At 50.1% G+C, this 22,659-nt stretch overlaps 1 protein-coding gene and 1 long non-coding RNA gene across 4 annotated transcripts; one reads left to right on the top strand and one right to left on the bottom strand.

The window, feature by feature from the left end:
- Nucleotides 1-74: 74 nt before the first annotated feature.
- ATP8B1 (ATPase phospholipid transporting 8B1) lies at nt 75-17,249 on the bottom strand. Of its 2 annotated transcripts, none has more exons than XM_051774607.1 (29): nt 17,099-17,249; nt 15,021-15,122; nt 11,940-12,129; nt 10,185-10,282; nt 9,802-9,915; nt 9,312-9,410; nt 9,156-9,217; nt 8,698-8,770; nt 8,537-8,607; nt 8,130-8,212; nt 7,855-8,013; nt 7,628-7,716; nt 7,198-7,388; nt 6,902-7,110; nt 6,456-6,499; nt 6,177-6,333; nt 5,437-5,625; nt 5,113-5,225; nt 4,738-4,902; nt 4,529-4,640; nt 4,283-4,358; nt 4,042-4,174; nt 3,566-3,854; nt 2,770-2,993; nt 2,538-2,621; nt 2,068-2,313; nt 1,777-1,915; nt 1,568-1,698; nt 75-1,122 (listed from the first exon to the last, which is right to left on the bottom strand). In XM_051774607.1, the coding sequence occupies exons 2-29, from the start codon at nt 15,024-15,026 to the stop codon at nt 868-870; spliced, it is 3,801 nt and encodes a 1,266-aa protein (XP_051630567.1). In that variant the 5' UTR covers nt 15,027-15,122; nt 17,099-17,249; the 3' UTR covers nt 75-867. The 2 variants fall into 2 exon arrangements, with proteins under 2 accessions (XP_051630567.1, XP_051630568.1); XM_051774608.1 differs by having other exon boundaries at nt 6,177-6,336; nt 11,940-12,126.
- On the top strand, nt 15,159-21,245 carry LOC127464313 (uncharacterized). 2 transcript variants are annotated; one of them, XR_007901298.1, is made up of 4 exons: nt 15,159-16,464; nt 18,628-18,707; nt 20,239-20,382; nt 20,999-21,245. It is a non-coding gene; the product is annotated as an uncharacterized LOC127464313 (long non-coding RNA). The 2 variants fall into 2 exon arrangements; XR_007901297.1 differs by having other exon boundaries at nt 20,239-21,245.
- The last annotated feature ends 1,414 nt before the right edge of the window (nt 21,246-22,659 follow it).

Below are 22,659 nucleotides of genomic sequence, written 5' to 3'. Positions count from 1 at the left end.
ACCCCGCGCCCGGTTGCGTCAGCCGCGCCCCGCCCGGCTCCTTCCGAGCCCGCCGTCCTCCCCCTCGTGCTCATCACAACGCCGGCGCTGCGCTTTGGGGGGTTTATTTCGCATTGCACTTCGGAAATGTACATTCCATTCGACGTGATTTGTACTATCAAACCGTTTCCATGATCGACCTTAGGCCGGGAGGGGAAAGGAGCTAAAAGTGAAACACTCGAGGAAAGAACGTGCAAATGTAAAGAGACTCATAAAAACACTTTTTATGCTGTAAGAGCAAGTGAAGTGTGTTCCAGTGGGAGTGAATGGTTTCCAGTTATCCATCACTGTATCCAGAACTGAAATGAACAGGCTGTGCCAGCTCCGGGGGCAGCTTTGGGACACCAGATCTATCCTAATTCCCAATCCAGTCTGACACTGGCTGAAGTTTGTGGCCAGGCACACCCTCAGCTCAGCCGTGCCAGCTCCCTTGGTGTCCAGGGTCCTCTGCCAGGGCCGTGATGTCCGGGTAGTTCATGAAGTGGAGCACGCAAAGGAAATATGAAATGTAGCTGCAGTTTTATACCACCGCAGTGTTAAAAAGTGGAAAGTCTGCAATTCCAGGCCTCACCAAAAACTGACCCTGCTGGGTTTCCATTCCCAGCACACTGTCACACAGAGCAGTCACACAAGGATCAGCAGCTCCATGGAGAACTCTTGGCCTTTTTGTGTCCCCAGGAGTCCAAGCCCAGAAAGTTCCCGTGATAAGACATAAAACCCCCTCCTGTCCTTATGCCCTTTACGGTTCAAAAAGATCCTGAGTTCGTTTCCAACAGTTCTGTGCAATCACCGGGACAGCCGGGACAAGGATGGCCATCCCGCGGCGCCTCAGCTCGTCTCCCGGGTGTCCCGGGTGTCCCGGGCGTCCCGGGCGTCCCCGGTGCCCGGCGCCGTGGCCAGCACAGCATCCAGCGGGGCCCTCCTCTTGCGGATGCTGCGGCCCGAGGCGATGAGGTCGGCGTAGCCGCGCTGGTGCGAGAAGGCGTAGGCGGAGCGGCGGGCGGAGAGCCCGCGGCGGAAGGCGCTGGGCCGGCGCCGCCACTGCTGCTCCTCCAGCAGGTACTTCCGACGGTTCCGCTGGATCTGCGCGGACACCGGGGGCGGGGGTTAGGGCAGCACCGCCCCTGCGCCGTGGGCCAGCTCAGGGCACGGCAGGAGCGGCCACAACCCGTCCCCCCGGCACTGCAGCCCGGCCCAAATTAAACCCAAATTGGGCATCTCGGAACCCTCCCGGGGTCTCTGTGGTGTCACCAGGTCTCAGCCAAGCACGCAGTCAATCGGCCCCCACTGAGCTGCACCCTTTCTGCCCACAAGACCCCAGCCCCAGGCTTGTGTCACCTCCCTGAGGGCACCATCACTTCTTTGTCTCTCAGGGAATTACAGAATCTCAGGCTGGTTTGGGTTGAAAGGGACCTTCGAGCCCGTCCTCTCCACTCCCCTGCCACGGGCAGGGCCACCTTCTACCAGCCCAGGTCTCAGCACCAACACCACCTGCCAAATTCACCAAACCAAGGCAGACTGCACTCACTTTGTCGCTCTCCGAAGGCCAGATTGTCATGGCCAAGAAACGCTGGGCCACTACAGGGAGCAGGCAGATGGCAATGGATAAGATCATGGTGAGCCAGAGGTACGGCTGGCGCAGAGCGTTGGGAGCAGTTCCTGGCAATTAACAGAACAATTAGTGTGTGACAGAGCTGCCCGAGACAGGAGCGAGAGCCACAAACCACGAGGACTGACCTGTGAACTGAAAGCCAGAAGGGAAGAGGACGTGGATTCCAGCACTGTGGAAGTCAAATGTGATCCCGAAGTAAAGTGCAATGCTCCCAAACACTGAGAAAGCGTTAACAAAAGTCCAGTAAGATGTGTCCAGGCCAATCTGAAAGCAAGCAGAAGCGCCCAGTGAGTTTATTAATTCCAAATATCATCAACTGCTTTTTGCATATTGTTACATTTTTAGCAGAGAAATTTAGAACCGTGAGCAGAAGGTGTTCTCAGAGCACCAGAGTCCAGGAAGCCACGTTTACTTGCCTGAAAATTGACGACAAAGATCAGGGAAGAGGCTGCTGTGACAGCAAAGGACTGATAATCTGCAGGGGCTTCTCCATCTTGTCCCATAGATTTCATGTAAGCTCCGTAGGGGATGAAGAAGATGATGAGTGAAGTTACAGCTCCGTGGAGCAAACTTAGAAAGAACTTCTTGTAGTTGAAAAGTAGATCCCTCTGGCCCAAAATATAGAGTCTGGGGAACCGAAGGCTCAGCTTGTCGCTCACGTCCTTAATAAAGGGGGGAAAGGAAAGGAAAGCTGTTGCAAAGTGTTGTTCTCAGAGTGAGAGAGAGGTGTCCCAAAGGGAATGGCAGATCCCTTTCTCTGTCCAATAGCAGGGCTTTGCACGGAGTAATGCAGGAGGAAAACATTTTAAACACCACAAACCCAAACAAACTGCCCTTGTTTGATGCAAGCAAAGGCAGATGCCTTTGGACTCGTCTGTGGGAGTACCTGGTCGAGCAGGCCGACGAGCAGGACCGGGAGGCTGGAGTAGAGCACGTTGTACAGGGTGATGAACCAGTCCTCGTAGGCTGTCTGCAAAAGAGTCGGTGACTTCTTTGTATCCCACCCTTCCCCTCCAGCTCCTGAGAAAACCTCCATGTGCTCTCCTCCCATGGCTTTGAGCTCCCTGCACTGACAGAGGACCTGCTTGCCGTGATCCCAGCCCAGCAGCCCTTCCTACCTGGGCAGAAAAGCCGTTGAAGAAGGAGTACCAGATGTGGACGAGCGTGAAGGCGAAGTTCTTGTAGAAGAAGTATCTCAGAAACTTGCACATCCTGATGTAGGACCATCGCCCGTGGACCAGCAGCAGGCGCTGCAGGTAGCGGAACTGCCCGAAGGAGTAGTCGCTGGACATGACGGCCTGCATCCCCTCCTGGCCACTGATCCCAACTCCAATGTGGGCAGCTGGGGCAAGGAGACAAACACCACACGCCAGGTTGGACGTGATTGTCACCTGGGTTCTCTCTCAGTCCTTGCTCTGTCACAACAGACGTGGGAAATCTGACCGAGGGAGAACCAAATGACGAAACGGAGCAAGCAAAGCCCTGAACAAACTGGCCGGGCAGTTTAGGGACATAAACCCCATCCCAGAGGTTTCCTTCTCAGTGGGATCTCTTGGGAAGTGGCTCAAAGAGCAGCAGCTGCGATCCAGGATGGTTAATGCCCCCAGGCAAGGGGCACCCAGGCTATTGATTTGGTTTTTATATTACACCGCTGTAACCCCCAACATGAGAACAGAGGGAATTCAGGTCCCTTCTGAGGGAATGTGTAAAACAAAAAAAAAAAAATAGATCAGGAAAAACCACTAACCATTTCCTAAAGGGCTTCCTCAGAAAGGGAAACAGGCCCAGAAGCTAAAAGCCCTGTGGCAGTGACACAGATGGAAGAGTCTTCGGAGCAGAGAGGGACAGCGGAGAGAGCGCAGGAGCGGGGCAGAGGAGATGTGTCCTAGCCAGAGAGTGCTGCAGCTGCCTTACTTTTGATCATGTTCACGTCGTTGGCGCCGTCCCCGATGGCCAGGGTGACGGCCTTCTTGTACTTCTGCACCAGCTCCACCACCATGGCCTTCTGCTTGGGCGTCACGCGGCAGCAGATCACCGCCCTGCACTCGCACGCCAGGTCCACGAAGTTCTTCTGCTGCTGCTCCTTGTAGGCCTCAGCCCTCCTCCTCTTCTCAGCTTGCTTCTCCTTCTCTTCTGCCGTGCGGGGGAACTTCAGCTTCAGCTTCTTCTTCTTCTTCTTTTTCTTCTCCAGCAGGATTTCGTTCTGTGCAAGAGAAATGTGTCGCGTTCCCTTCTGCACCCTTTCCAGTCCCACTCCCGGTCACTACACTCCCAGCACACATTTCTGGCACTTTAATGAACTGCTCGTGAGGACAAAGGAACAGAGCCCTCAGGGAGGGACACTGGGGCCTGGTGGGGCCCCCAAAATCCCAACCAGCCTTTGCACGTACCAGCCAGGAGCCTGTAATGATTAGAGCCCGATCTTTGCTGCCCTGGAAGAAGGGCTCGTTCATCCTGAGAGAGGAATGGGGGCTGGAGCCAGCCCTGTTCCTTTGGTTTTCCAGCCTAGTTTGCAGGAGAGCACTGGAAAGAGAGGGGCAGGCTGTTACAGGAGAACCAAGGACAAACTTTGAGCTTGGTCAGTCCCAGACTGAAAACCCTGGAGAGGAAATCCTCTGTGTTTTCACTTGCCTGGTATCTTCTCCATAGCAGATGGCTGTTTCCTCTGTCAAGAGTTCACAAGAGAACCCAATATTTTCAGCAGTTTCTACAAGAAGAAATGGAGAGGAAAGTATTTACTGAAAGTTCTGTCTGTTGGGAGCACTTCAGTAATTTCTGATTTATGCCTCAGTATGAGAATTCCCTTTCAATGCCACAGCGTGGATGAACAGGAAAACATCCTCCTGTTTTTAGCTCCTTGGCTGTAAGCAAACCCACCTTTTTTGTCACCAGTGAGCACCCAGATTTTGATGTCTGCTTTGGAGAGTCTGGAGATAGTTTCTGGAACTCCATCCTGCAGTTTGTCTTCAATAGCTGTTGCACCAAGCAGCTGGGGGGGATTTGAAATGCAGGGGTTTAGTAGCATAAAAAAATGGGTTTCTTTTAATACAAGAATAGAAGTACACTAAAAATGTCCAGCTTCTTACAATCAAGTCTTTTTCTATCTCCTCATACACTTTGTCCAGAGCTTCATCTCGGTTACTTGTAGCTAAACTGGCCTCCACGAACTTTTTATTCCACACGTCGAATTCGTCCTGACTTATGTCTCTGTAGCACAGGCAGAGAGTCCTGAGAGTTTCATTTGCAAACACCTGAAAAATGATATGCACAAAAGAAAACTCTTCATTTGCAATCCAAATGTAAGAGTTAAGACCAGGGGATTCAGAAAGCTTGATAAAACAAGTCTGATTTGCAGAAGCAGTGGCATTTGTGTTAATAGCTCAGGAGAAGGAAATTAATGACGTTGTTGTCAGAAAGACACGATTGTTGATTTAAAACCGGCATATAAAAAACAAACATACGTCCAGCGCCTCTTCTGTGGCCTCTCTCTTTGGATTGCTGGGGTGCAGCCTCTCATAAATCACCGTGTCAGCCCCTTTGCAGTACAGCCTGATGTCCCCCCCGGCCTCTCTGACTGCGCAGGAAAACAGGAGAGGTGGCACAAAACGTCAGAGCACAGAGGAACAGTCTCAGGTTGGATTTTTCAGCCTGTTGTTACGTGCCAAAGCTACAAGATCAGGCTCCTTGTGCCACAGGGCTGTCACCCAGCTGTTAATTCTTGCCCCCCAGTCCCCCCTTCCCCCAGGAGACACCCTTTTCACGGAGGTCGGTCGCCAGGAGCTCACCGATGACGGACATCCTCTTCCTGTCGCTGTTGAAGTCCAGGATGGCCAGGACCTCGTAGGTCCTGTGGGCGCCCATCTCGCTGAGCGTGATGGTGTTCTGGGTGCGGGACAGGAAGACGTAGCCCAGGTTCCTGGCGGCCGTCACCAGGGCCCCCTCGTCCGGGGAGGCTGCCTGGTAGTTGAGCTGACCTGCAGCGTTGGAGGGGGGAGGAGAGAAAGCCAGGATACACCTGAGGACACACCTGGACAGCCCCAACACGGAGAACAGCGACCAAGGACCCCTTTTTGCTGGATGTGCTCCCATCGGGATCAGTCCTGAACCCACCTGCCTGCAGGCACCAAAAACTCCTCTGCCTCGATATCTTGGCTTCTCAGTGCAGCCATTTAAGCTCCAAAAGACCAACCCCTGGCCACAGACACCCATACAACGAGTGGACACAGCCCCAAGAGCAAGAAAGGACAGGGTGCTGTTGGTATCACCAGCTCACAAAGGTGGGAGTGAAGCAACATTCCCACGTTTTCACTGAGTCTTCCAACCTGATGTTTCCCATCCCCGAATTCAATAGCTGGTCACCTCTACATTTGGGTTTGTTTCATTGAAAAGAGCATGATAACACTCCTCCTCCTTTATGGGATCAGCACTGCCTTTGGGCCTCTCCCCTGTGCAATCCCTGCATGTGAATTATCGTTTCCTCCTGCACAAGGAAAAAAAAAAAACCCAACAAAAAGCCCACACTCACCATCAGAGGTGTCAGCCATGACCGTGTGACAAATGGCAAGCAGAAAAAAGAACTTGTGAATCTCTGGCTCCTTCCCAGCCTTTATTTGCTCTATCAGGTAGTGGTCATAGAAGAGGAACTTCCCGTCCGCGTACACATTCCAGCTGAAATCCACTCGCTGCTTGGAAAACGGGGCAGGGGAGAGGCCGAGTTACCCCAGGTGCCCTTGCTTTGTGCCCCCCGGCACCTCCCCACGCCGTGCCAAGGCGCCGTGCCCGTGCCGCAGTTCCGCAGACCTACCTCGGGGTGGCTCTGGAGCTGCCCCGCTCGGTCCCGGCTGTCTCCTGCAAGGCGAGCACCCGCCGTCAGAGGGACCACAACAAAGCTTTTACAGCCCAGCACGAAGTCAGACAGATCTAAATTATGTCCTGCACTAGGAATGGAAGGAACAGGGAGAGGGGAAGCTGCTGCTCTTGCTGAATTTCCTCGTTTGTTTCTAGGTCTTGTCCCCAAAACATTTTAGTGAAAGTAAATAGTTTTGTAAATTTTCTGCTGGGAAGTTTCCACTCGAGCCCATCAAGTTCCACTTTCTAAATGGGAAAACAGTGGGAAAACCCCAGTTATTCAACTGTACTGGAGCTTTACTCAGTGCCAGGGCAAACCGGGGCAGTTCAGCTGGAACTCAGACGACTCGTGTGCACCTGATTTCCCTGGAGCATTAAAATCCCTCCCTTTGCCCAGATTACCGTATCTTTGGCCGTTTATGCAGCACTTTTTAAAGGTCATGATGTTCTGGGTGAGGGTCCCGGTCTTGTCCGAGAAGATGTACTGGATCTGCCCCAGCTGCTCGTTGAGCGTGGTGGTCCTGGCCTTGGCCGCCGTGTCCTTCTCGGCGTAGTACATCTGCAGGTCCCAGTTGATGAAGTAGCTCTGGCCAAAGCGAATCACTTCCACACTGAAGGAGAAAGGGAACGCTGGAATGTTCTCCCTGCCAGCTGCAGCTCAGCCCCGAAATCACGGCACCGCCCCGGCACCCCCCTACCTGACGTAGAGGGAGATGGGCACCATGGTGTTGAGGACGATGATGTAGCCCCAGAAGTTGAGGAAGCCCCTGTAGGGAGGGCTGAAGTCCTCTGAGTCGTACAGGTACCAGGAGCAGTTGCCAACCTGCTGCTCCCAGTAGGTGTGCCCGATGGCCAGCCCGGCCGACAGCAGGATGAGGACCACGATGATCTGCGGGGGGCACACGGGCCTGTCACTCTCTGCCCACCTTAAATCCCAAATCCCCATCAAAACATGACAGGGATTCCTCAGGAGAACAGGAGTAAACCTTTCCCACACAGGCACCTTCCTGCATTTCCTCCTGCTCCACCCCAGCTCAGCAAAACAATTGGAGACATTCTTGTTACACACCTGGCTTGGCATTCACTACTCACTCAAAAACCCTGGGAATTTTAAACAAAAAGCCTTACAGTATAAACCATGTAGTTCATGAGGGAGTCAATCTTGGTCCTTTTGAATCTCGTCTTCCCGCTGTTTTTCATAATTTTGGTGTCAGCACCTAAAAATGAAGAGTAAAAAATTCAAACAGGGGAAAGATATAACAAAGGAACAAGTGGCTGTTTTACCACACCAGGACATGAAATGCAGGTGATGTCTAGAGGATGAAGATGCCTTTTCACTCTAAATGTTAACACACCTGCAAACACCACCATTCCGTGGCAGAAATCCGTGTTCCTGATCTTACACCCACGCAACAAAATCTTATCAGCATCCAGGGAGTAACTGGAGTTCCTCCAGAATAACGTTCCTGTGAACTTGTCCAGTCGGTTATTGGGCTCTTCACACTCAATCAGACCTACAGAATTTGGAGGGGAATGTGTTTAATTCACAAGAAGCACAGGAGGAGCTTTACTTTGCTTGCACTGAGCTGTGAACTGCTTTTAATGGTGCCGAGGACAGAGCTGTACCAACCATCAAAGTTTGCCAGGGAGCTCTCCTCCTGAAGCTGCCTGTGTGTCACCTCCAGGGCCATTTTGAACTTTAAATTAGTCTCACTGAGAAGAAAGGATAAAAAGGATAAAAAGGAGAGATGTTTGAACAACATTAAATGGAGGAAATGGATATGCCACGGGTGCCACCACTTCTCTGGACAACCTTTTCCAAAGGTAAAAAATCAGTCCATGTCCTTCCTACGTCACATTCTCCAACACTTCTGACATCTCTGTGGCACTCCAGTGGACCCTCACTGATTTATAATGATCCTTGAATGGTGGGAATCAACACAGTTCCCACAGTTCCCCACTTAAGAGGCAGAATCTGAGGTGCACCCCCTTTGCTCTTTGAGCAGTCATCCCAAATTAACTCCGAGACATCCTCACCCATCCAGTTCAGCTGTCTCCACGTAGCACAGGCTGTTTGGTTCTGAGCTGGACAGCAGCAAAATGTCAGCCTAGAAAAGAAATCAAATAAAAATAAATGCAGGTCAAGGTTCCCCCAGAACTCTGCAGAAACATAAACCAAAAGCATCTGCAGCACTTACAGGAATGAAGGTGTTTTTCCTCAGACGAATGACGTCGCCAACTTGAATATCTTTCCATTTTGTGGTTTTGAACCTGATATCAAGATAGTTTGATGATTACTACTCTTTAATCTAGAGCACTATGCACTCCATACATCTTGCAATACTGAACTTTCCTTGAGAGGAAAACAGGACCTCTTGGGATAGAGTAGGTTTGCTTTTTGGAAACAGGTCTGTAATTTAGAAGTCCTAACCTACTTCTTCTCTTCCCCCTCCACCTGGATATAAATTCCTGTCCTTCTCTCCAGAGTCTCTCAGCACAGATTTAGCGCCACAGGATTAATGTTAAATTATTCCTTTGGCCAATTCTCCTCCAGTTGCAATTAGGTTTTCCCCCCCGGGTAGCAGAGAACAGAGAGCTGAACGGCCTCAGATCCCTGACAGAGCTCAGCAACAAGGCAAACAAGGCACATTCACACCTTCCATCCTTGATGACATCACATGTCCTGTTGTTGACCTCGTTGTCCATCCTGTGCCGGGCCTGAAACCAGAGCAGAGAACGTGTCACAACAGGGCAAAGGAGCTCCACCGGGGGGGAGGGTTTGCTCTTCAGGTGAACAGAGCAGGGCTCTTACAATGTCATCCACCAGGTCTTTGACTGCAGTGATTCCCAGCACGAAGAGCAGGGGCACCAGCGTCGTGTACCAGGCCAGGGTGCTTATCTGGGGAATGGACTACAAAACAGCAAGGGAAGCAGGTCAGTTCAGCACGAGCTCAACTCAAGGAGGCGTTTCCTACCGATCTGACTGGGGCAGGAGAAAGAAACCAACAGAGCAGAGGGAATTTTTTTAAGTCAGGCTGTGAGAATGAACGAAACTCTCCAGGAGAAGCTTGGCTGTGCTGCTCGACATCAGCACCAGCTCCTCTTTAAAAATCATATATTCTGTGGGTGCTTCTGATTCCAGAATTGAACTCCAGGCACATCTTTTCCCCATGAAACTCCTGAGCTCTGCATCCAGCCCATCCTGTTTCTGTTGGGAACAGTTCAGGCAGTGCCCTGAACTGTGTCACAAATACCACTGAGCCCAAATTCCCTCCACGGGGAGTGTTCTCTGCCTTTCTTACCTGCAAAATGAGAAGAACAAGGAAATAGAAGTTGGCTGCTCTCTTGAACTGTTCGAACAGGTTCAGAGGTAAAAAAGTGATGGGGTTGTACTTGTATGTCTTAATTGCATTGTCCTGTGGGAGAAACCCAAATGTCAGGTTCTTCTTCCATCACAAATGTGCATATTTTTAAGCAAAGATATTTTGGGCTGAGGGCACCTGGCTTCTCTAAACCTTGATTTTCCATTCACGACCCCCAACCCAGTTCCCCCTCCTCTGCTGGAAACCCTAAGGAAGTTGGAACGGTGGCTTTTCCACCGCTCCCCAGCCATCCCGAAGATGCCGCGGGGATAAAGGAAGCATTCGCCTGGCAGTTAGCACCTCGTTGAGGCGGGACGACTTACCGCGTATTTGCTTTTTTTGAAGCACAGGAAGATCGTTCTCTTAAAGGCGGGCTGCTCGTAGAAGCGCCGGTCGTTTGCTTTCACTTGCCAGGTGCAATCTGGAAGCGACAAAACAGGTCAAAACTCGCCACAAACACGAGGGAACAAATCTGGCCCTTTTAGGCTTTCTCTCAAATCCATCTTCTAAAGGCACCTTCGACTGGAGCAAGGCTGGTACCTGCTTTTTAGTGCAGAGGCTAAAAAAAAGCTTTTCAAGGCGGTTTTCCGGGCTATTTGTCTTTATTAACAATTCAAATGTCACCGGGGGTAGGAAGAAGTGTTGCTTAACGATTTAAAAGGTGCCATGGTTTTCATTTGCACCCACAAAAAAGGGACAAATCTGCAGGGTTCATTTTATTTCCTCAGTTTTGTCCGATCTCATGAAAATTCAGGGATAGGAATTGCACTGGGGAAGTGATTTTCCATGCCTGCGACTGACGCAGGCAGGGTTTGGAAACGCAGCTTCCCTGACTCATCCCACGAGCATCTCCCCCTTCCCTCAACCCGCGGCTGCTCTTCCTGGTTTCCTGGGATTCTCCTCCCCGCGAAACCGCCGGCGGCAGAGGCGTGGGAGCACAAAGCCTTTTGTTTTCCTCCCACCTTCCGGCAAGTCCGGACTGGCACACCTGGATCTTTCCCCTTTTTTTTTTTTCGGGGCTTGTATCCAACGTGAAAGCCACAAGCTCGTAACGAGCCCCGAAGATAAAAGAGAAATGTTTACCTTGGAGGACCGGGTCTGGGGTTAAAAGTTTATGAGAGCACGAATTGAGAAAGTAATTAAATTTGGTGAAAATGACAGGGCTAAACAAAATCGTCAACGAGTCTACATAAACATTTCTTCACCACATTCTGAAAACATTGATAAAACTGATAGAAAACCGGCAAATTAGGTGCTGAAATAAAACCTGCAGGAAGGAAGCTCCATGAAATTAATGACTTTAATCTCTGACACTAATGCCTAATATTTGGGCAGCTGCGTTGGTCAGTCATCATCTTTAAAGAATGTCATCACACAAATCCCCAAAACGAAACGTGTGATGGGGGTTGTAAAATGAAAACACATCAGAGGTGGTTATAAAACCAGAGGGGAGTTGCCACCCAAGCAGGAAGGAATCTGTATTAATTAAACAGGCCTTGGTTAAATGAAAAGTGCTCCCACTGCAGCCCTGCAGAAGGGGGATTTAAAGGAGCTACAGCTCTTCCTCGGGCTTGAAGAGATGCCAGAAAGGTTCCTCCCCCTGATGTTCCTCCCCTGGCAGCAGCCACAGGCTGCACCTGATGGCTCCTTTGAACTCCTCCCACTCACCTTTTACCTTTCAGGAATCTCAGGAGGCTACAAAAGGAGCGGTGAGGCGGAAATCTGCTCCGTGCAAGCCTCAGGGAGCAGAAATCCAGGGAAACCACTGGCTGGACCCGGCAAACAGCTTATGCTGGTGCCAGTTCCCAGAGGACTGGGAGGACAAGCATCTGGAGCTGTGCTCCAGCAGTTCCCAGAGCACAGGCCATGCACATCCAGTGCCTGCCTTAATTAAGAGGAGGTCACCACACAACTCATTAGCTTTATGCAGGGACTGGTGGTCCAGAACTGTTGCTGCAGCTCGGAACGGAGCTTTGTTAAACTGACCTGCCATCAACTCCTCCTCCACACTCAGATAAGCTCTTCCAAATCCCACCTGACAACTGAGCACAGGATGGTTTCTCCCCAGCCCCTGGTACCTTTTCTGCCGGGCTCTCGGCTCTCCTCGCCGTGGCTTTGGCTCTGTCCCGGCTCAGCCCCGGGCTGCCGAGGCTCCAGCTCGTCCTCCGTCTCATCGTCACTGTAGGGCATCACCTCATCGTTGGGCTGGGAGTCCTCGTCCAGGGTGGTCTCTGAGTCCCTCTCTGAGGTCATCCTGCTAACGCCCTGCTGGCATTTTGGACAGGTTAGGGAAAGGACTTCACAGAGCAGGGGCTGGAAACCACAGCTCTCCTTGGTGCCGGTCACCAGCCCCGCATCTGAAACCAGTTTCCCCAGGAGAGCAGAGGGCAGGGGCTCGGTTCTCCAGCCCAGAGCACAGGCAGTTCTCGTCCCAGGCCTTCATTACCATCCTGCTCCGTGTAATTTGGTGGCACCCACCAGCCCAAGGAACACCGTGTGCTCCAGAGGCAGCACACTGCCAGTGGGATGGAGGAACTGGGCAGCCCACAGACACCCATTACTGGAGGCCTGCTTGGCCACAGGGGGCCACACCAAACCCCACCTCAGCTCCTGCAAAGCTGAACTGTGTCCCCTCCTTCATATCTGCCAGAAGAGAGAGATAAATATTAATGAGCACTGCCTGTGCTGCTCCAGTGACAAGGTGCTGGCGGGGAGCCCGGGCAGGCCACGCTCCCGAGCCTGCCGGTTCCCAAAACACCCCAAACCCAGCAGGGACTAACACAGCTTCTGCCAGGAGCCAGCCAAGCTGCTGGAGGCTGCTCTGGGATGGGCTTAGCCAGGAATATGACAGCTGGTCACTACCACGGGGGTGGAACCTGTCAGGTCTGTGAAGAGATCGTTTGTTTCCCTGAACAGCCTCGGAGTTAGGGAATACACCTCAAGCTCCAGCTCAGGCCCCGTGAATATTTTGGCTCACTGTGGTATTTTGGTTCATTTCTGCTCTTTTTGGCTGCTGTTGTTCTTTCTGCCCTGCTAACACCTCCCGTGGGGGGAAAGCAGCTGGAGCTCCTCACACACACAAAACGCCACCAGATCCTTGACTGGCTCTCGCTCTGCGACAAACAAAACAAGCTCCTGGCACCCAGAGATTCAGCCCTCAGCCTATTAATCTTTACCGATTAACTGCTTAATGATTAATGAGCTAATTAATCATGCAGAGGGTTCGATGAGATGTCAGAACCACACTGCTTTTGTTTGGTGGCTAAATGGAAATTCCTACGACGCCACCAGAGGTGCTGCTGCGGGGCCCGGGGCAGAGCAGCCCTCCAGTGGCAGCCCGACAAATTGGTTTAGAGTTAAGTTTCTTGTCACCTAGCGTGGAAGAAAAGAGCAGGCTGGGCTGGCAGGGCCGTGTCAGGAGTTCAAGGAAGGTGGAGAACAATCACCTGGGCTGGAAGGACCCAGCTCTTAGTTACTGCTTGATCAAATGCTCAGAGAGCACTTTAAAAAGCTGGTCCTCGCTTTCTAGTTCCAGGTTTGAAGGGGCTTTCACCCCGTTTCAGGGAGGTCACAAAGCAGAAACACTGACTTCAGTCTAGAGGAAGCATTGGGTCCCGTGCTGGCAGGGAGCAACACCCAGCTCCGGCTCCCAGCTTGGAAAATCCAGCTGATCCAAGGGCAGTATTGATATTTGGGGAGGTGAAGGAGATGAAAGTAGCATTAAACACCAATTTAACTCTACCTGCCCCAGTTTTTACATACCAAAAGGACAAATTCCACAGTGCTTTGGTCGCTGGGGTTTTGTGTCTGCTCCTGCCTCAGGGCAAGCACCAGCTAATTGGGAATAATTTAAACCTTGTAAAAAAAGCACTTACTGCATTTGTTTGCAGGCATTTAACAACAGCCAAACCCAATCTTGCTCTAACAGTCACTGCACATGACACTGGTTTGAGAACTTGGGGTCACCGGGACTGTAACTTTAATGCTGCAAACCCAAACAGCACGAAAAGGAACTCAGAGAGACCCTTCTGAGCTGCTTCAGCTACAGCAAGATGTTCCACTGCTTCAACCAGCTCTTAGAAAGAGCAAAGCCTGATCCTCAGACAGATCAGATTTAGTTCTTTACTGGAGGAACCAACACCAGCTCACAGGAGGGCTGAGTACCAGCTCCCAAAACTGCCCCAGGAAAGCACGTCTGACATCAGCCCCTGGGGTAGGGGTTCCCCAGGGACCTTCTGGCAGATGCACAATTACTCCAATGACATCTTCCCCCAAGGGACAGCAGTAATTATTCTGCCATCCCAGAATGGGGAGTCTGAGCTGGGAAGGGATATAAATAAACTGGAATAAATCAACTCCTCTGGGTCCACCCAGCTCCTGACTCTACACACAGTCCCTGCACTGTGACCCCGGAGAAAATTCCCACCCAGAACCTGCCAACACGTGCCTGGGGTGACTCAGAATTACCCCTAAAAGGTTCAAACTCAACTGATCCCAGCGTGGCTGCAGATAAAATGCAGATAAGTGAAGCTGTGCTGTGCATGAAAGGCATTCCAACATAATTAATTGATCCCTGTGGGCCAACACGAGGGAGAGATTAACTAGACACCAAAAATCCTACAGAAAATCATCTTAACAGAGAGAAACCCACAACCTACAGGCCCAGCTGCCTGAGGCCACACAGGGATGGTTGAAGATGGGCCATGGCAGAACCAAAATTATCATTTTACCCATTATCTGCCCTGGGATTTCTCATTAACAGAGTCCCATCATTTAAAGTCCAAGGCAAGACTATCTTTGCAGAAGATAAGACAGCTGGTAACCTTTGCTCAAGCTGCAGGTCCCAGGGCACTCTGAAGGGGTTTCCACCTGCCTTTTTAAGAGGGTGTCACGTTGCTCTCAAGGTTCACATTGTACAACAGCCTATCTTGGGGTTAATAAAGGAATAAGAATTACTTTGGGGCACACTCAAACAGCGTTGTTTGGCACGTTATAAATAGAGTTCTTCTCCCAGATATTGCCCTACCCATCAAAACCAGCAGGGATTTTTAGCTGGGAAAAATAAAGGTTACTTCCTGCTCCCGAGGTGGGAGATTACAGGAAAATACCTTTTCTGGCAGCACCTCCAATGGACACTGCAGGTGTTTTCCTAAACTGACCTTCATCCAGTGGGGTGTGGGACTGAAGCAGAGGCTGCATTACAGGTGCTGACACCGCCTGCTCCCAGAGAATCCCGTGTCCTGCTTCAAATCAGGCTCCATCTGCAACAAAACAAGGCAGAAAAGGGTTTCTTGGCTGATTTCCACCTCGTGTGCACTCAGTGACAAAAACATTCCTCAGGCAAACCGTGGCATTAATTTGCCTTGCGAAGTTTCTTAGGCAAAAGGGAGGTTTCTGGTTAGCCCTCCAAACCTTTCCATGCTGCTCCTCTCCCTCCTCTTTGGCAAACAGTCCTTTCCTTGATTTAATTCCTGTTTTGTCCACATTGCTCATCCTTCCCCCGCTTTTTTCCAGGCTTTACTTCTGCCTCCCCCTGTGCAGCGTTTTGTAGCCCAGAGCATCCACCAACTCGCTCAAATTGCCCGTCTCCACCGCCCAATTTAAAGCGTATTTCTAATTTACGTAGGAACACGTGAGGAAAACCCACGGAGACGTGGCAGAGGAATGAAAAGCAGAGGTGTGAGCACCGCGTTCCTCACCCCGACAAGCGCCGGGACACAGAGAGGGTAAGTGATTTGCCCCAGGGCATTGGGGAAGTCACCGGCAGAGCCCGGGTTGGGTTTCACAAGCTCCCGGCTACGGCCGCACAAAGCATCTCATTTAACAGGGGCGGGGAAGAACATCACCCCCGGAACGACACCCATCAACCCCTCCCCAGGGTCAAGTGCTGGCAGAGGAGATTCCTCGGCCCTCAAACCACCACCACGGCGACAGCAGAGCGGGGAAACACCTTGGGGCTCGTTTCAAAATAGCTTTGGTGCCAGGAGAGCGAGTGGCTTTTGGAATTCACCCCCCCAAAGTGCGAGGCAAAGGAACAGAGCATGGACAAGCTGTCTCCCGCGGCAGAATTAAGTGAGGACAGTTTAGAAGTTGCTGGAAAGAGTCTCTGTGATGCCTACAAGGTAACACGGGGACAAACCCAGGCCTGGGACAGGCACAAAAGCACCCATGCTCTAATATGGACGCCAGTGGAGAAACCCCAAAATGACCAAATGCCACTCGACTCCTGAACCAGACAGAAATTGGAAGCAAGCACAGACTTTTACAGGGAGTTAAAACCCAGGGACTCCAGCAGCAGCAGCCCCAGTGGTGGTGGCAGCTCATCCCAAATCCCCCCCAGAGAGCGGGGATGGAACCCCCCGCGCTGTTGCTCACCCCGGCAGCGCTCCCTGCCAGCGCTCCCCCGTGCCCTTCGGCCTCTTGGGTTTCAAACCCGGCTCCCGGTGACACCCGAGCCGCGCCGAAATGCTCCATTAGCTGCTCCATTTAGCGAGGAAGGGATGCTATTCATGCTATAGGCACCGACCGGGGGGGAACAGGACCGGGACACCGATTTTCTCGGAGCTCAAAATATCCTTTCCAAGCCAAGCACTGCTCTCACAAGTAACTTTCCCGGGATTTTCTGCTGCGGAATTATACTGTTCCTTAACGCAGACACCTAGTGCTGCTCCGAGGGCTGTATAAACATCGCCTGATGGAATCACCCCGCAGCCCTGAAGGCTGTTTTCATCATTTATAGACACGGGGAGGGGGAGGAAGAAAAGCGGGGAGCAAGAGCCCGAGGCCACGAGAGCGAGTCAGTGCCCGGCGGGGCCGGCGCCCTCCGACAGCTCCAAACGCCCGCTGCCGGCAGGGGATGGTCTGGGAAGGGTGGGGAAGGGTGGGGAAGGGAAGGGAAGGGAAGGTTTGGGAAGGGAAGGGAAGGTTTGGGAAGGTTTGGGAAGGTTTGGGAAGGTTTGGGAAGGTTTGGGAAGGTTTGGGAAGGGAAGGTTTGGGAAGGGAAGGGAAGGTTTGGGAAGGGAAGGGAAGGTTTGGGAAGGTTTGGGAAGGTTTGGGAAGGGAAGGGAAGGGAAGGGAAGGGAAGGGAAGGGAAGGGAAGGGAAGGGAAGGGAAGGGAAGGGAAGGGAAGGGAAGGGAAGGGAAGGGAAGGGAAGGCGTTCCGGGTGCCCGCGGGTCAGCCCCGGCCCCCCAGCCCTGCCCCGACCCCCGGCCCCTCGGCGGGCCCCCCCGGCCCCACCTGTGGCCGCCGTCCCCGCTCGTGTCCCGGCTCCTCCCGCGCTCCGGCGGCCCCGCAGCGCCCGGGAGCCGCCGCCAGACCGGCCCGACGGGTTCCCCCGCTTGGCCGGGCGGGGAGCAGGGGAGGGGCCGCTCCCCGGGCCCAGCCCCGGCCCGACCGATCCCGCCGCCTCCTCTTGTGTAGTTTGCAGGCAGAAAATAAAATAAATAAAATAAATAAAATAAAATAAATAAAATAAAATAAATAAAATAAAATAAATAAAATAAAAGGAAATAAATAACATAAAATAAAATGAAATAAAAAAATAAAATAAAATAAATAAATAAAATAAAATAAAATAATAAAAAAGGAAATAGAATAAAGAGGAAGAAAAATAAAAAGAAAAATAATAAAAAAAATAAAAAGCATGAAAAGGAAAGGGAAAAAATAAAAAGAAAAAATGAAAAGAAATAAAATAAAATGAAATAAAAAATAAAATAAAATAATAAAATAAAATAAAGTAAAAAATAAAAAAGGAAATAAAATAAAGAGGAAGAAAAATAAAAAGAAAAATAAAAAAAAGAAAAAAATAAAAAACATGAAAAGGAAAAGGAAAAAATAAAAAGAAAAATGAAAAGAAATAAAATAAAATGAAATAAAAAAATAAAATAAAATAAAATAATAAAATAAAATAAGGTAAAAAATAAAAAAGGAAATAAAATAAAGAGGAAGAAAAATAAAAAGAAAAATAAAAAAAAAAATAAAAAACATGAAAAGGAAAGGGAAAAAATAAAAAGAAAAATGAAAAGAAATAAAATAAAATGAAATTAAAAATAAAATAAAATGAAATAATAAAATAAAATAAAGTAAAAAATAAAAAAGGAAATAAAATAAAGAGGAAGAAAAATAAAAAGAAAAAGAAAAAAAATTAAAAAAATAAAAAACATGAAAAGGAAAAGGAAAAAATAAAAAGAAAAAATGAAAAGAAATAAAAGAAAAGAAAAGAAAAAAGAAAAAAATAAAATAAAGAGAAAGAAAACATAAAAAGAAAAAATAAAAAAAAAGAAAAAAGTAAAAAATAAAAAGGAAAAATAAAATAAAATACAGAAGAAAAAAGAAAATAAAAAAGAGAAAGAAAAAATAAAAATAAAAAAATAAAAGAAAAAGGAAAAAAAAGAAAAAAAAGAAAAAATGTGGTTGCCTTCTCCTCTTTTTGCTTCCTCCCCCCCATTTAAATGAAAAGCTTTCAGACAAAATTGATAGGTTAGAAGTCTTCCTAGGCTGAGGTGTCAGAGAGGCTGAGTCTGCATCTTTCGGAGGTTTCAGTTCCCTAAAGTCAATATTTCGAACGAAGGGACCAACAGATCAATAGCAGCCAGAGCTCTGCACATTCCGCTGTCACTCCCGGCTGCTGCCGACAGGTGGGGAAGCATCCCCGCGGAATTCCCGGCCTGAGCTCCGAGGAACTACAAAGCGAGCCACCTGATTTCTGTGCCTGCTCCCCTTGTGTTTCCTTCCCGAATTTCCTTCCTCTCTCCCTTTTCCCCCAGAAGAGATGAGCTAATTTAGTCCCGAGTGCTCAAGCACCTCGTTCCTTCCCGGGTTCCCGTTTTGGAATTTCAGCTGGAAGGTGAGTTTTGCCCACAGGTTGGTCCCTTTTGAACACTGAAATGTTCCCATCAGAGCACACCTAGGATATCACCTTCTTTTTTTTTTTTTTTTTTTTGTTAGTTTTTTTTGGGGGTTTTTTTGGGTTTGTTTTTGTTTTTGTTTTTGGGGGGTTTTTTGGGGGTTTTTTTGGGGGGTTTTTTGTTTTGTTTTGTTTTGTTTTGTTTTGGTTTTTTTGTTTTTTGTTTGTTTTTTGTTTGTTTTTTGTTTTTTGTTTTTTGGTTTTTTTTTTTTGTTTGTTTTGTTTTTTGTTTGTTTTTTGTTTTTTGTTTTTTGGTTTTTTTTTTTTGTTTGTTTTGTTTTTTGTTGTTGTTTGGTTTTTTTTTGTTTTGTGGTTTTTTTTTTTCAGTCGAAGGTTTATTTTGTCTTTGTCTCTCCCTATGAGTCTGTGCTGCCACTAATCAAAAGTCAGGCTTTTCTGCTGTCCCCCTTCCTTGCTGCACTCTGTCTCCTGGGATTTGGGACGAGCCTTTCCCTAAGGGAACCTTATTCCTGCTTAGTTTTCCCCCAGTGGATCCCACTGTTCAGCTCCCAGCAATTGCTTGGGGATATTATTGATTTTATGACTTGCATTGTTGGCTGCACAAAGCTGGGCCCATTTGGGGTAATTTGCTGCTTTTATACTTTCTGAGGGAAGGGAATGTGTGCCTTGACTGAGGCAGGAATAAAACCCTGCTATTATTTTCTGTGGCTCCATCCCCTGCTTCCCTGGGGGCACTTCTGTGCTCAGGAGTTACTCTGACATTACTCAGAGTCCTTTGTGAGGTGTTATTCCAGATTGTGCTCACTGGCCTGACAAAAACATGGAAAATCCAGTCTGCCAGGCAATCCCAGCCATAATCCCGTGAAAATTCACAGTACCAGGGGAATCCCCCAGGATTATGATATTACTTACAATTCAAAGCACTGTCCAGAGATTAAATCACCCCTGAAACATCCCCCTGCTCCACCAGAGACATGTGGAAGTGAGTCAGTTTGGTTGGCTTGGAGGGAAGTGGCTGCTTTTAGCCACCTCTCAGCATCATTTGATGCAACATGTGCCTGAGTGGGCCTGTACCAACAGCCGTGGCTGTGTGTATACATGTATTTATTTCATATATATGTATTATTTTAGGGGCTTTACAATGAAGGGGCCACATGCAGCCTTCCTGAAACCCTTGTCACAGCACCCTTCTTCTTTTCCTGGCTTCCAGCTTCCCCTGGTTCTTTTGCAGGCTGTCTCTGCACAGGGAAAAGGGATTATTTTGGTATTTGCCCTCTTGCTGGGCACCAAGAAAGGTGCTTTAGGAAGTTCAAATGCTGTTCCCTCTGGACATAGCTCGAAACCTGAAGCTCAGGGGAAATTATTCCAGAGAAATCACACAGTGGAGCTGTGGGAAAGATTGATTTGAAACAGAAATGAGGGGAGGGAGAGGTTGTTCTGGCCAACCAGGAGCTGGGCTTTGCTGATCACAGGTTTCAATAACCTGGTGTTGGCTGGTTTTGTTTGGCAGAGTGAGGGTCTTAACTCCCCGTGTGCTTGAGGAAGGAAAAATGTCCAGGAATGTAATTCCCAGCCTGGGTGGATGGAACTGCTTCCTCTTTGGAGCCTGAATTTGCCCCGGGAGCATGAACCATACAAATTCCTCCTCTTTCAGGTAAGACTGGTGCAAAAATGTAAAACCTGAAATGATTTCAAAAATATTTCATCCCCCCAATGTATTTTGGGCACGTTTGGAACCCGTGTCACCCCCAGAGCTCCCATCAGGACCTGTGGGCATTACTGACCCCCCTGGGTGCACACTGGCTTTGTGTGACAGGTCTCCAGCAGAGGTTTTTATGTGAATTAGAAGGATCTGGGATACCCTCTGTGGGCTCCTTCCATGCCTCAGTGTTTGACTCACGGCTCTAATCCGGTCTCATCTTCGTGGCTTTATGTACCTCTCACCCGCCTACGGCTCAGCTTCATTTCCCTCCCACTCACCCTTGTGCTCACTACGCTCCTCCCGGCTCTCCTCCAGCTAATCCCTTCCTCTCAGTTAATTCCCTGGGCTCTGTTTTGTTTGTTCCCTCTCTTCCCTGCCTCCTCTCTGCCGCTCAGCGGGACCCTCCCTCTCCCAAAGCACCCCCGGGCTGTGGGGAGGTGTTGGGCAGCTGGAGCTGCCATGAGGCCAACAGGGAAATATTCCAGCTCTGTTTTGCTTCCGTGGTATTTCTCCCAGTCCTCTTTGCCTGCAAGTGAACTGTTTATGAGGATAATTCCCTCCCCTCCAGCTGCCTGATTCCCTTCCCTGCTGCAGTGACCCTGCTGGAAGCCCCGTGGAAACGCTGACAGGTTGTTTAACGCTCTCCAGTATTCCTGCTGCAGCATCCTTTGCTCCAGCACTCCTGGGGGCTCAGGCTCCTCGGGTTAATAACCTGTGCTGGGACAGCTGGCTCTGCTGGAAGCCACAGGCATTTTTTAAAAGCGACACAAACTCGGCTGGAACCAAGCAGGGACATCTGAACACCTCTCCTGTGAGCTGGTGGGGTGGGGGCCACATCCTGGCAAGCACTTTGTGGGGCTGGAGCCAAACCTTCCAGCCCTTTCAGAGGGATGCTGCTGTTTTCTGTGCCCGAGGATCTTCCAGGGTCTCCTGGTTGTTATTGTGCTTTTTTTTTTAAAGAGGGGGCATTTCCTGAAGGATTGGACTTGGGGGCATCACCTGGAGGACAAACAAAAGGTCCCTGTTCCCCAAATCTTCGTGGCCTCACATGGATGTGGTTGGAAGTCGTTTAGGAGCAAGGGGTTATCCCTCTGCTCAGTTTGGTCTGGATTCACAGCCCCAAAACGAAGGCACAGAAACGGGAAAGCTGCTTTTGGGAAAGGGAGATCCAACCTCTCTCTTTTGCACTGGGAGAAAGATGAGTGGCCCTGAAATGTCTTGCCAAACCCCCTTGAAGTAGTTTGCCTGTACTCTGCATTCCTGAGTAGATGGGAGTGGATGGAAATGGCCTTTTCGGGACTGGACAATCTGACCTCTCTGTTATCCCTCTGTTTTGTGGATCCCTGTGCATGCTGATAATCCCACAATCCCAGCTGGACACGAAGAGTAAGGTGGAAGATGTTAGCAAGCGTGACAGGCTGAGGAGGATGAGAAAAAGCTGCCCTTGTGCTTCCAAAACCTCCCAGGAGGAAGAGAAGGGCTTGTCCTAACTTGGACAGGCCTCCCCAGTGGGAGAAGCCATTCCATGCCCTGCAGACACGGGAGGGGAAACGATTGTCAGCCGCAGCCCAGGTTGTGAAACCCCGGAGTGCAGGAGAAATCCCCGCCCTGAAACAAGAGATATGCATGCCTGCCTCGGAATTCCACGGGGTGGGGTGGCTGTGCTGATCCCTGCTGGGGGCAGGAGGGTTTGGAAAGGTCGGGCTGCCCACCTTGAAGGCAGCAATGTCCCCCTTTAAGGTCTGCAGAGAGGGATTTTAGTGCAAGTTCCCTCTTGGTAATCCTGAGGAGAGTGACCTGTATAGGCAGGGATCTGGAAACTTCCAGCAGCCCTGAATTCCTGTGTTCCTCTTCCCGCAGGCAGGGCTCCAGAGCTCGAGCTGAGCCCTCTCTTCCTTCCTGCCTCCTTCCCAAAAGCATTGGCTCGGGGTTTTCGCCAGCCCAAAGTATTCCTGCAGGATGCTGGCCACGGAATTGTGCCCTCAGCAAGCACATTTCACAGAGTGTCTCACCATGGCCATGTGTTGGGGTGGCAGGGGGCCAGCTCTTGAGGGGGCCCAGCAGCTTGTGCTAAGCAAGGCCATATTTAGTGCTGCAAGTCCCCAAAATCTGCAGCCAAAAGGCCCTTTCAGAGGGAGGGGCAGGTCTGTGGTGGCAGCGTGGGGTCTGTCAGGGCTCTGATTGCCAAAGGGCCACCCTGTGACGGGCTGGGAGGGGGGAAAAGAGGAT

The sequence above is a fragment of the Manacus candei genome, unplaced genomic scaffold (genome assembly GCF_025592945.1).
Source record: "Manacus candei isolate 608988 ecotype Guabito, Panama unplaced genomic scaffold, ASM2559294v1 h1tg000209l, whole genome shotgun sequence".
Classification (NCBI taxonomy): Eukaryota; Metazoa; Chordata; class Aves; order Passeriformes; family Pipridae; genus Manacus; species Manacus candei.
Note: the sequence above shows the minus strand (reverse complement) of the source record. Positions and strands in the feature narration are given on the sequence as shown.